This window comes from Danio aesculapii, chromosome 16 (genome assembly GCF_903798145.1).
Source record: "Danio aesculapii chromosome 16, fDanAes4.1, whole genome shotgun sequence".
NCBI classification, from domain to species: Eukaryota; Metazoa; Chordata; class Actinopteri; order Cypriniformes; family Danionidae; genus Danio; species Danio aesculapii.
The window spans coordinates 30,308,744-30,323,196 of NC_079450.1; the positions used below are offsets into that span (position 1 = coordinate 30,308,744).

The 14,453-nt window shown below is 41.1% G+C and overlaps 1 protein-coding gene across 1 annotated transcript in view; it reads right to left on the reverse strand.

The window, feature by feature from the left end:
• Positions 1–13,159, reverse strand: part of cblc (Cbl proto-oncogene C, E3 ubiquitin protein ligase) — a 35,390-nt gene extending 22,231 nt beyond the window's left edge. Inside the window, exons 1-2 of the mRNA XM_056475349.1 lie at positions 12,697–13,159; positions 11,907–12,393 (exon numbers count right to left, since the gene is read on the reverse strand). Of these exons, the coding sequence (XP_056331324.1) occupies positions 11,907–12,295 (389 nt within the window). The 5' untranslated portion in view covers positions 12,296–12,393; positions 12,697–13,159. The remainder of the gene's footprint in view (positions 1–11,906; positions 12,394–12,696) is intronic.
• Between the last annotated feature and the right edge of the window lie 1,294 nt (positions 13,160–14,453).

Genomic DNA, 14,453 nt, shown 5'->3' on the forward strand with positions numbered 1-14,453 from the left:
TTGTGTGAACAGTTTTGAAAAATGCTGTACAATGTGTGTTAGTAGATGAAAAAACTAATATTTATTTCGTTTTTTAATACTCTTCGCTGTTTTTAGACTGACTCGACTGTTTTTACGGAAACATTTATTAATTAGAGAAAACTTTAGTTTTATGACCATTTATTCAAGATTAAAAAAGCTTTTCTGGATTGCAGAATATCATGTTTTTTTATGAAAATTGAGAACTACTGAGAACAGGGCATGAACTGTTGTATTTAATAGGGAATATATTAAACAGAATTGTGTGTGCGTGTGTTTGTGCATATATTTGTGTGTGTGTGTGTGCGTGTGCGTGCGTGTGCGTGTGACTGTGTACATGTGAGTGTGTGCGTTTAAGAGTGTGTGTGTTCATTTCAAGAATGGTACACACAGGTATTGCTGGTTTTTCTTCAGATCATGTATTTCTACACCACATGTCTAGTTGGGACATGCTGTGTGATGCACTGAGCAAACTGCAGGTCAAGCAGAAAGTAACGGTTCTGTTGTGACTTGTCGCTCATGCTAGTTCACACAGAAGAGAAGCCAATTTGCCAACAATGTGAACAAGCCACTTGTTATGGCTTATGTTACTTGAAGATAAAAGTAGAGAATGATGAATGTAATCACTTGGCTCTAGGCATATGATGTATTAAATTTTCCTTGCGATAATTATGATTTTACCACTATGTATGGTATTATCATGAGATATGTTGGTGGTCAGAGTGAACAGTAGTTTCAAACTAATCAAATTGCATAAGGATTATCAAGTTATAATAGGTAACACTTTACAATAATGTCTCATTAGAAAATGTTATTAATGCATTAGCTAACATAAACTGTAAGAAATAGCTACATTTGTCAGTGCTATGAGTAGTCAGTGTGCCAACATACAATATAGTGCAACTGTGCTACGAGGTCTCAAGTTCTAGATTCGTCTCGTGGACTTTTCCCTATCCCATCCCCCTCTCTCTACAACTTCACTTCCTCTCAATATACTCTCCAATCACAATGAATGCAAAAACAGCAAAAGTAAATTTAAATAATATTGATAATAAATTGCAACATTTATTACTGAAGTGCTTATGTTAGTTTACAATACAATTGAATAGATATGACTTTTGATTTTAATATAATCATTGACTTAGAAATTAACAATCACCTAAGATCAATTCATGCATGTGGTTTTCATCATTAACAAATAGTGACTCTGATTGTAAAGTTTTAACAAACAGGCCTATAAAGAAATTCCAATCCACATTTCAGACATGTAGTGGATTATCATCAGATTATCTTCTGAACATGTTTAAGTTTGACAATAAATAGTTTATTAAGTCTTCAGTCATTTGTTACTGTTTAATATTTTTAAAGATACAATATGTAAGATATCAAAAACTAAAATATCCAAAAACCACTTGAGCATATTTTGCTGACTTATGTACTTACATTATCCTGAACGTTTTGTGGAATGTTTAAATCCACAGAAATAGGCCATTTATACTAGTGACAGGGACTGTGTCACCATTTTAATGTCACCACACACCGAAGATGCTTTAATATGTCGTGCCCTTTATTAGACTGCACAGAGCAGCATTATAACAGAACCCTAAAATGTGCTTAATATGATACTGTATAAAAGCCATGCTTATTGCCTTTTTGCCTATGCTACGTTTGTGCCATGTCACGCTTGCCTCTCATCAGTAACTGCTTCAGTGGTCTAAAATCGCTTTGACGGCTTTTGCCAGGACACACCAAGTCAATGGCAAAGAACTAGTGGCAACAAAAACGAATCGTGTTATCAGCTCACATCGACCGCATCTGATTCCATCTGGACCAAAATGACACGTGAACACAACAAACAGACAAAAGCCAACAAAACGAGAGCATATGTTCTGTGTCTGCGTGAGAAGATGTTTCTGTCCTCACGTGTGAGCCAGAAATCTATTTTCACATTACACAAAGGGAAACCAGAACATTTTAAGCACACATACTAACCATAAACAAAGCAGCATTTAGCACCATTTTCACAGTACTTATTACCCACCACTGGGGGTGTTCTGATTATCTAATCCATATTGTTTGCATATATTTTACAAATATTTGAGAAATGCAGCGAAATTACAAGAAGCTTCTTTGTGTTTTCTTGAATCGCTTGTATGGTTGTGTCCCTTCAGTTTTTTTACATTGGCTCTGATTTGTTGCTGAACAATTCAACGTGCTGAAACAGGTCATCTCTCTTGGACGATAACCCGACGAGAGGCAACGTGTGGAACACAAAAACACCAACTAGCCTGACAGATGCTCAATGGCAGTGTGACACTGACCAATGGTAGCCCGTCAGCTTGGTGTGTCCTGCCTTAGTGCTTCTTACTACAGTACGATCATAAGTTTTAAATACTGTAGCTCATTCATGAACACGATTTCTGTGTCAGGATATAATGAAGACGACTCTCATGATACCACACTCAGTCAACTCAGGCCATGTTCACACATACATGGGTATTTTTATAAACTGTGTTCTCCCCACTTTCGTTTAAAAAAAAATCTCCATCCACATGAAAATACAAAAGCGCACTGTGATGAATGTTAAGGACATGCTGAACCAACAGGCGACAACAGTGGCACTTTCATGCTAGGGTCACACCAAATGGGAAATTAAGTATTTGCACAAGTAAATTTCATTCAGATCAAAGGAAACATGAGAACAGAGGCAGATTACCGGCCCGCGGATTAACGGCGTGAATTATGCAATGCATTTGCCACAAATGCTAAAAGCTAGCTCTCTGCAACTCTCACATGGTCGCACCAGTATAGTGATGGGGACCGTCTTTCAGTTGAGACGTTAAAGTCCTGACTCTCTGTGGTCATTAAAAATGCCAGGATGTCCTTCGAAAAAGAGTAGGGGTTTAACCCTGGCATCCTGACCAAACTTGCCCACTGGCCTCTGCCCATCATGGCCCCCATTATGATCCCCATATCATAATTGGCTTCATCACTCTGTCTCCTCTCCACCAATCAGCTGGTGTTTGATCTGGCGCAATATGGCTGCCGTCGCATCATCTAGGTGGATGCTGCAACCCCCCACCCCCTAACCGCAAATGTGTAAAGTGTTCTGAGTGTCCAGAAAAGCGCTATATACATTTAAGGAATTAATATTATTATTATTATTATTTATATTTGTGTGGAATTTTGCCTCGTTTGTCACGTTTGATGTGAACTCAGCCGTCTTGGCCAATCAGAAATAAGAAAACAGCACGCAAGCTGACGTCATGAGGCGAAAACTCCAGTTATAGCATCCAAAGGTTTTGAATCTTCAGAAGTTTTCAGAAAGTTTTAGTTTTAGTCACCTGACACTGCGCTTTCATGTGCACAAACCTCGAAACCGCATAGAAAAAATGTGAGTTTTTGAAAATACCCGTGTTCGTATGGACCCCAGCTAGCAAAATTCATGTGGCTTAAATCCGGCCCACACTAGACACTTACATCTGGCCCACATACCGCATGGAATGATGGCACTTGGGCGGTCCTCTCCTGTTTTGCCAGATCAGGGCCACAAATAAGCCAAAGCAATAGCACATATCAGCCAGAATTCAACCAAACGAACCAGAACTGACCCTAATCTGGGCCACAATTTGCTTTTATTCTGGCCCAGATCTGGACTACACCTTACACTTGTTGGGTGTGGCAAAGTACAAAAATCCCAGCATGCATTGCAGTATATATAACTTATTGATGCTACAGTTTTAATTATTTGCTTTTGATTCTGCTGTTCATGTTGACGTTGTTGATTTTGTCACTTTTAGTTTCCTGTTTGTGATGTTTGTGAGTTTTGTTCATTTTATTAATTGTCACCGTTGTTGAGGTTCATACGCTAATTACTAATGTGTCTGTGAGCAGAAGTTGAACCACAGTAATTATTTGCTCATAAACCTTCATAATGCTGTGGCATGTGCAAGCATGTAATGACGATACTTCTAATAAGGAATAAAACATTGGTTAACATCAGTGAATTATATTATTTCCTAACAGGTTGTGCCACACTTAATTTTATTGTTTTTGTTTTTTTTACTTGGCTTGTTTGCTGTAATGAATAAACTTTTCCATCAAAGTTCTTAAAAGTTACAGCAGCCCAAAGGAAAACTTATATTAAGAGGTTCAGGGCTATAAGCCCAACTAAAGCAAACACTTTTCTCCATGATGGTGACTTTAGTCCATGTGGTCCACAAATGTTTTAAGATAACTGGGCCACATTTGTCATATCTTATCTGGGCCGCTTTAGGCTTACAGCCACATTAGCCAGAGCTAACTGTGCCAAATATTTGCCAAAAGTGGCCCACATATGTTTTAAAATAACTGGGCCACATTTGCCATATTTTCTCTGGGCCACATTAGACTTACAGCCACAATAGCCAGAGCTTGCCATTGCACAGGTGGGCCACTTCAGGCTAACATTTCTTTTGTCTGGGCCGAAGGAATACCACTAGTGCTGCATAACTGCCTAAAGTGGCCTACATTTGTATGCTATCTGGGACAGGGCCATAACCTTTATTTATTGTGAATATGAGCCCTTTATTGGAATAAAAGGACATACTGTGCCTTTAAACAGTATTATAATAAAGTCCACAATAGCAATATCATGAATGTTCATCATCTTAATTTATTCCATTATTAAATATTGCCAAATGTCTAATTGGTTTTCAGGGATTTTTACTGTATATGTATTTGAGGAATATATCTCATATGTATATGCCATATATTATTAACAAATAAATAAATAAATAAATTTGTGTTTTGTGATGATGAAATAAACAGATCGAACATCGCTCTGCTGAAACATAACATTAAACTGCTGGCTTTCACTGCTGGAGGGAACTTTCCTCCATTTCCATGATAATGCAGCATTAAACACACTGGTCATTAGTAGTCACAGCAGACCAGAAACTTGGTCAAGCCTCTCAACAAAGTCTAAACAGGAACAACTCTCTAAAGATTGAAAATAATCCATTTTGTTGCAGCCAGTTTCAGTTAGTGAGGTATACTAGGAACTTGGCTTCTTCCCTCGATAAACTGATTATCATAATGCTCTCTTTGAATGCGTGTGGACATGTAGACACTCATATTTACATTCTTTTCAGGGATATTCTTGCAAAACATTGTGATTTTGTTTATGGGTAGAGATAGCATGCAATTCAAAGAATGCAAACATTACTGATGGGGTCATTTTAACAGATTAAAACTCGTTTAGAGTTTAGATTTTTTTTTTGTTTTATGTCTTCTTACATTGTGTGACTATAAACTCAGAATCAAATTAACATTTATGTTTATTCCAGACTGTAAAAAAAATAGTAGAACATTTTATTGATTGGTGTGACTTAAAAAATGTATGCTGGTAAAGTTCCTCGTTTAATATTTCAACTAACTTCCGTGAAAACAAAATGTTAAAATATTGGTGGAATAATGTGCCATCGTTATTTAGTGTAACAGATATATTTAGGCAAAAATGCCATAACATACATATTCTGACCTGTACTAATTTCGTTTGACGTGTCTTAACTAAAAATAGCTTGCAGTGATCCATCTTAAAATACATCAGTGGCATTGATTTGTGTCAAGATGCTGTCATGGATTGGTCAGGCTCTCACGACCCCCACTCACGAAGATCACCATCACCTGACTTCTAATGAGCACACAGCTGCATCACATTCACGAGCACCAGATAAAAGCACAGCACTCCAGTCGCTCATTGTCCGGGCTCGTCTCGACGAAAGCGGACAACTGAGCGACCACTCAGCGTAGTCATCCTCAGCTAAAACAAACGATTTACTTACCTGTTCTCTTTGTATTCCTCCTAGTCTTCCTGGTCCTCCCGAATCGTCCTGTCTTCCAGTCCTTCCAAGTCTGTGTCATCCTCTGTCAGCTGTATCTGGTGTGTGCTGTCCATCCTCGTGTATTCCTGTTACCCAGCCACGGAGGAAAAGACCCCAACATCATTCCTGATCCTCCTGGCTATCCTTCATGTGCTCCTTGTTGTCATTTAATAAACACCCTAACGTTTCCTTACCTCTGTCTCCTGTCCGCTTCATAACAGAAGCCCGGACCCATAACGACGACAACATGAGCACCCCCGATCACCTTCAAGAGCTGGTGGACCAGTTGAAGCGGATTCTACAGCCACCAGCTCCACTTTCCCACGCACCACCAGCACCGAGCACTTCCGCCTCCACAGTTTCTTCTTCGGCCCTTCCTTCCAGTCCCATGGCCCGACCAGCGCCCTACTCAGGCGGAGCGGGGGAGTGCAATGGTTTTCTGTTACAATGTTCCCTCATATTCGAAATGCAACCTTCTCTATATCCCACAGATAAGTCGAAGATCGCCTACATCGTATCTCTACTCTCTGGACCTGCACTTAAATGGGCTGAGACGATCTGGAACCAAGCCGGGCCGGTCATGAATTCCATCACTACCTTCACGGAGTATTTCAAAGAGGTGTTTGGACGTTCTGATGGGGAAGTAGCCGCTGGAGAGCAGCTGTATCATCTAAAGCAAGGTACTCTATCTACACAGGAATATGCTCTCCGGTTTCGCACTCTAGCAGCTGCAAGTGGATGGAATGAGAGATCGTTGTTGACCACGTACCGGCTCGGCTTGGAACCCACTCTCCGAATCCAACTGGCCACATTAGATGATACAATGGGTCTGGAGAGATTCATCCAACATTCTCTCCGATGTTCCGATCGTCTCCGTTCCTATCAACAGGACACCATCACCCCCTCGTCTGCACTCCTCCAATCGCCTGAGTCAACAGCCTCTCCAGAACCAGAACCCATGATAATAGAGTCTGGAAGACTGACATCAGCGGAACGACAGAGGAGGCTGACCCGGGGTCTGTGTCTATACTGCGGTGTCAGTGGACACACCCGTATGGAGTGTCCCCTTCGTCCCATTCGGACTTCAGTGAGTGTATTCAGTACGAATATTGAACAATGTAAACCACTTACTACCACCGTACAAATAACTACTGCCTCTATTTCTCTCCTTGTCACAGCCCTCATCGACTCCGGGTCAGCAGGGAACTTCATCTCCCAATCCCTCTGTCGTCAACTCCACCTCCGTACTGAGGCGTCCTCGCATATATACCAGATACAACCGATAACCCAGTGCACTCGATCTTCGACCCGTATCCATCGACAATGCGAAGACATCCTTCTTCAAGTGGGGTTGTTACATCAAGAGAGGATTCAATTTCTGGTTCTGGAGGGTGCAAATATGGACATCATTCTAGGGCGCCCGTGGCTGGTGAAGCACGATCCCATCATCTCTTGGGGCACAGGAGAGATAAAGAAATGGGGATCTGGATGTACACCTGCCTGTTTTCCAAATCTCCCTCTTCAAGGTCGGAACCCCATTTCTTTGTTTGCAACATCGGTCGAGAGCCCTCCTGAGAAGCAGTCTATCCACATTCCTAAGGAGTACAGCTCCTTTCATGATGTCTTCTGCCCCAAGAGAGCTTCCCAGCTACCGCCGCATCGGCCATGGGACTGCGCGATCGACCTAGTTCCAGATGCCCAGTTGCCAAGAGGTAGGATCTACCCGCTCTCGCTTCCAGAGAATCAGGCAATGGAAGATTACATAAGGGAGGCTCTGAGTCAGGGGTACATACGTCACTCAAAATCACCAGCCGCCTCAAGCTTCTTCTTTGTGGCCAAGAAGGACGGAGGGCTGCGTCCATGCATCGACTACAGGGTCCTAAATAACGGTACAGTAAAATACCGATATCCCCTTCCTCTGGTACCAGCCGCTTTGGAACAGCTCCGAGAAGCTAAAGTCTTCACTAAATTGGACCTCCGCAGCGCGTATAATCTGATAAGAATACGTGAGGGGGACCAATGGAAGACAGCATTCGTGACCCCTACTGGCCACTATGAATATGAGGTCATGCCTTACGGTCTGGTCAACGCCCCCTCCGTATTCCAAAACTTCATTCATGAAGTCCTCCGGGAGTTTCTTCACCACTGTGTAATAGTGTACATAGATGACATCCTCATTTACTCCCGGAGTGAGGCCGAACATCGCCAACACGTTGCGGAGGTCCTACACACATTGAGAGAACATCACCTCTACCTCAAAGCGGAGAAATGCTCATTCCACCAGAAGTCGATTCATTTCTTGGGATACATCATTGACCAAACCGGTATACGTATGGATGGGAAGAAAATTGAGGCTGTTCTATCCTGGTCAGAACCCACTTCCATTAAGGAGCTCCAGAGGTTTCTTGGGTTTGCTAACTTTTATAGACGGTTTATCAAGGACTACAGCAGGATTACATCACCTCTCACTAATCTCCTCAAGGGTAAACCCAAAGGACTGGAGTGGACCAAAGAAGCAGCCGCAGCCTTCCGCCTTCTTAAGAAGGAGTTCACAAGGGCCCCACTCCTGACTCATCCTGACCCAAATCTTCCTTTCGTGGTGGAAGTGGACGCATCCACCACCGGCGTCGGGGCAGTATTATCTCAACATCATGATACACCGCCCCGACTGCATCCCTGTGCCTATTTCTCTCGGAAGTTGAGCCCGGCGGAGCAGAATTACAGCATAGGAGACAGGGAGCTTCTAGCAATCAAGCTAGCCTTGGAGGAGTGGCGTCACTGGTTGGAGGGAGCCAAACATCCGTTCCAGGTGATCACAGATCACAAAAACCTCCAATACATCAAAGAGGCCAAGAGACTATGTCCACGTCAAGCCAGATGGTCACTTTTCTTCTCACGTTTTGATTTCTCCATTTCCTATCGTCCAGGACCCAAGAATCTAAGAGCAGACGCTCTCTCTCGTTTACACGAGCATCACGATCATGAAGAACTCCCAACGAAGATTCTTCCCGAACACATCTCCATTTGTCCGATCACCTGGAACGCTCCTCCAGTCGTTGCCACTCCGGAAGCCCCTGCTCCGCCGGGATGCCCTCCTCATCGGCAGTTCATACCACCTGAACACCGGGTAGATCTGATCCACTCCTTACATACCTCGCTAGGCACTGGACATCCAGGGATCAACAATACTCTCTCGCTAGTATCCCAACGATTCTGGTGGCCAAACATGGCAAGGGATGTGAGGCAATATGTTCAGGGCTGTAAGGACTGTGCCCAATCCAAGAGCCCACGTCATCTACCCGCTGGAAAGCTCCATCCCTTGCCGATTCCGAACCGTCCCTGGTCACACCTAGGAGTGGACTTTATCACTGACCTCCCTTCGTCAGAAGGTAATACCTGTATTCTAGTCATAGTAGATAGATTCTCAAAGTTTGTCAAACTAATCCCTCTGAAAGGTCTTCCCACAGCCTTTGAAACTGCCGACAATATCTTTAATCAAGTCTTCAGGTCATTTGGTATTCCAGAAGATATTGTGTCGGACAGAGGTCCACAGTTCATCTCACGTCTATGGAAAGCCTTCTTCAAGCTCCTAGGTGTGGCCGTCAGCCTCTCTTCTGGATATCATCCCCAAACCAACGGGCAGACAGAGAGGAAGATTCAGGAGGTGGGACGGTTCCTGAGGACCTTCTGCAGTGGTCACCAGAACTCCTGGAGCCAGTATTTGGGCTGGGCAGAATATGCCCAAAATTCACTGCGGCAACCCTCCACCGGACTCACGCCATTCCAGTGCGTCCTGGGCTTCCAACCACCGCTCTTTCCCTGGGATGGCGAACCATCTGATGTCCCCGCAGTGGAGCACTGGTTCCGGGAGAGCGAGAGAGTCTGGGACGAGGCTCATCAACATCTGCAGAGGGCAGTCCGTCGAAGCAAGGTAACCGCCGATAGGAGAAGGTCTGAAGAACCCAGATACACACCCGGACAAAAGGTGTGGCTATCCACCCGGGACATACGCATGCGACTGCCCTCTCGCAAGTTAAGTCCCCGATTTGTTGGTCCCTTCACCATCGTGGAACAGGTTAACCCCGTCACCTACAAACTACAATTACCCTCTCACTACCGTATTCACCCTACATTCCACGTATCACTCCTGAAACCCTATCACGATCCTGTTCTTCCCTCCACAGAGCCTGACCACGAAGAGGAACCCCCTCCTCCACTGCTCCTAGAAGAAGGAGCCGTCTACGCAGTGAAGGAGATCTTGCGTTCCCGACGTCGTGGTGGCCAGTTGGAGTACCTGGTGGACTGGGAAGGGTACGGCCCCGAAGAAAGGACATGGGTTCCCAGAGCTGATATTCTCGATCCTAGTCTCATGGTGGAGTTTCATGAGAGCCACCCTGAGTTCCCAGCGCCTAGAGGCAGAGGGAGACCACCACGGCGTCGGAGGTGTCGGCCCTCAGGAGCGGGCCCTGGGGAGGGGGGTACTGTCATGGATTGGTCAGGCTCTCACGACCCCCACTCACGAAGATCACCATCACCTGACTTCTAATGAGCACACAGCTGCATCACATTCACGAGCACCAGATAAAAGCACAGCACTCCAGTCGCTCATTGTCCGGGCTCGTCTCGACGAAAGCGGACAACTGAGCGACCACTCAGCGTAGTCATCCTCAGCTAAAACAAACGATTTACTTACCTGTTCTCTTTGTATTCCTCCTAGTCTTCCTGGTCCTCCCGAATCGTCCTGTCTTCCAGTCCTTCCAAGTCTGTGTCATCCTCTGTCAGCTGTATCTGGTGTGTGCTGTCCATCCTCGTGTATTCCTGTTACCCAGCCACGGAGGAAAAGACCCCAACATCATTCCTGATCCTCCTGGCTATCCTTCATGTGCTCCTTGTTGTCATTTAATAAACACCCTAACGTTTCCTTACCTCTGTCTCCTGTCCGCTTCATAACAGATGCACACCAGTAATTTATTGTTTTTATAAATGATTCTTAAATATGAAAGCCTGGCTCAACTTTTTTGTGAAAGATTAAATTATATAACAGAATAAGTCGTCATATACAAAGTTTTGTCATATTTTATGATAAAAATGCCGTCTTGAGTGCCAAAGCATAAAAATGAAAAATAACAATGAATCTCAAATTAATATTTTAAATGAAATTTAAAAATATTCAAAATTTTAATCTGGAAATAGCATTTACTTTTGACGATATTTCTTTTACTCTAAATTACATTGTTTTATCACGGTAAAAAATAATTTTAGCTTTTTCCGCTCAACAAAAATGTGTTGATGATTTGATCTTTAACATAGCTACATTCCTAACTTTTAAAAGCATCTTCAAATCAGCAGTTTTTGGTATTTTGTGATTATATTTTTCCCCCATTTATGATTTTGAATTGCATTATGGGACTTGATATTTCTTCCAACAACTTTTAACTTTAAAAATCTGTCTTTTATTAACATTTTTAATAGTTTAAAGTGATATATTGTCTGGTTGGTGTTGTACAGTATATTATGCTACAAAAACCTTACATTTTTACATTATAGTACCATTTTTTGTTATTTTACACACTTATTTCTCTATATTATTTCTCATACATTTTAGTATTTCAAATGACTAAAATGTCAATAAAAGTCACTTTGGTAACCTGTAGGGTTGAATTTTCAAAAAGTCGACAGAGCAGAGATCGAGGTCCCATAATCAAATTCACAGCTGCAAATAAATGGAAAACACTTGAGAATCACAAAATACGAAAACTTTCAAAATACGGAAACTCATGTCCTAAATGTTGTTCAAATGTGAACACCTGAAGAACACAAAATAATGTGAACAGTTCACTCTTTAAAATAAAGCTTTCAATAGCGGGATTTCACAGCAACACCCCAGAAGAACCACTTCTGGTTCTCCAAAGCAAAAACAGTTCATATTGACTGAAGCATTTATTTCATGGGTTTGAAAAATCTAACAAACCTTTTCCACTGTGAAGAATTCCTTGTGTTCTTAATTGCTATATAGTGTCTTACCTGTAGTTTGATGTCTCTTCAAACATCTTCTCCTTGCCTTCCTTGAACAGCAGGACAGCTCTGTCTGTCTTGTCCAGTAAGTGTCTAATATGGATCCTCATGTAATCTCCTTCATCCCATCGTGGCACAGCCATGGCAGACCCCCTGTAAGGAGCCCAGACCTCTGTCAGGTGGATGGCCGTCTCCGACAGCAGCTCAGGGAGGTACGGAGGACTGTTTTTGAGGGCCAGCCTGGGATCAATGCTCAGTTTATGCAGTTTGTCCAGTCTCTTGAGCACTTTCTCCAGAAGTTTGCGGTCAGAGCTGGTTGGGGGCTGAGATGGGGTTTCAGAAGGGTCAGGAATTTGACTTCGGCCCGCAGGTCCTGGACGTCTAGCCATTGCCATCATAGATGAACCACACGTGGAGCACTAGTCAACTTATATTAATGATCCTATGTGTGTCTGCATCAACAGTCCTCTGAGATAGTGTTGAAATAACTCACTTCCTTCACAAAATTAAGGTGAAGTCAATTTAGAAGTGTGTTTTAATGCATGCAACAACTGATAATCAGTGTCAAGTCTGCGATTAATGTCATTTTAGCAACAAAAAAAAAAAAGGAAACGAGAACAAGTGGTCAATGTGAGTCTCCATTATTCTGAGAAATGATATTTTTAGGTAACATGATGAATCTGAAAACCACTTCCCCGGTAACTCTTTGACTTTTTATCACTGATTATGGTATTATGAGATAAGAGCGGCTCAAAAGCTGCTGTAAAGGTGATGATTTCAAAGTGAATAGTCATCTTACCACAGCCATAATCCAGTTAAACATCTCATGCTGATCACATTAAGCTCCATGGGTCAGAAGAAGTGATCCTCTAATACATTCTTCACAAGCAACAAAAAAATCTCACTTATCCAAAAGACAGGTGTAAACCTTTCAGAAACTTTGGCTCCAGATGTCCTTTGAAGTTTACATGTCCTTTTGCCATGTCTCCATTACAAAGTTGCAAACTTTAAAACTAGACAAAGAAAATGTTACAAATCCTTGAGATATTGCTGTTGTGCTCTGAGAATCACCATCCTCCAGCTACTCTGTCACTCCAGTCATGAAGATATCCAGTGCTCTCGCTCAGCCATTATCGCTCTCATCCATGTGGTGTGATTGTACTGTAGCTCAGGGTCCTAAATTTGAGACACTCTTACATTGAGGACAGGAACTGAAGACATTCACCTCTTTCTCTCTCTCTCTTTCTATGATCAGTTTCCGGGTAGCTCAAAGCAGACAAACAGGTTTGTTTTCTTTTGTGTGTGTGCTCTTATGTGTGTTAGAGAGAGAGAGCAGCAGGGGCTGTGTGCAGTTTGGACCCTGTTGGTGTATAGGACAGACCATGTGTGAATAACTTCCTGAATACAAAACAAAAGACTGTAAAATAGATGAGATGGTTTCTTTATTTTAGGATGGCCTTTAAATTATGTTAACAATAAAATGGATAATGTCTTAATTAATGTAATGTTCATGGTATGATGTTAAACATATTTTTAATTTTAAAAAATACATTTCCTGCATTAAAAATACATAAGATTTTTTTTCATTAGAACTGAAAAAAAAATAAAATAAATTAAATGTAAAATAAATGGCTATGCATGTTCATTATAAAAATGTCCATGTATTTTTAGAATTATATTATTTTACATTTGACATTATTTAATTTTTTATATCTCAAAAATTGTTTTCCTAAAAAATATCCAGGATTTTCAAAACAGTGGAACATTTTCAAAGATTTTTAGTGGATTTTTCCAAGTACATTTATAAAAATATTATTTTACATGTACTATGCATGTATCAATAAATAAATCAATACATTAATTTTGTGCACAACAAATAATAAGATTATTATTTGTTTCACCTTTTATACGCGTTTTGTCTTGTTTTTTAATATTCGGAAATATTACTGGTACTACATGATGCCCTCTAGTGGATGCCATGAGTCTCTGCTCTTAAGAATATTTTATTGGCTTTGTAAATGCAATCTTCATAAAATCTCGGAAAATCACGTGCATGATTTCTTAAATTCCCAAAACAGTTAATGCTGTTTTGTAACTTTAGGCTACAACTGTATTTATTTATTTACTATTTTTCTTCACAAAAAGAAATGGCATTTGACTAATAAATGATATATATTTTAAATATACTTATCCTAAATCTTTTGTTATATATTTAAATATATTTATTTATCTTAAATATTTTGATATATATTTACAATATATTTAGGAAATATTTATCAGTTTAAAAACTTCTACTTATTTAAAATTAATATTAATCTTATTTAACAAAAAAAAACTTTATTTAATTTATCAAATTTAATATAAATAACAAATTAATCAAATCAAATCTTGTCAAACTTATTTAGGAATAGGCGATTTGGTCTAAAATAAAAATCTCGATTAATTGAACATTTTAATGTTTTAATGAACAATTTTATTTATTTTATGTTTTTGCCCTCATAGTTCACTGACTGGTTTTGTACAGCAAATATTCTCACATATTACAAGTGAGAGATT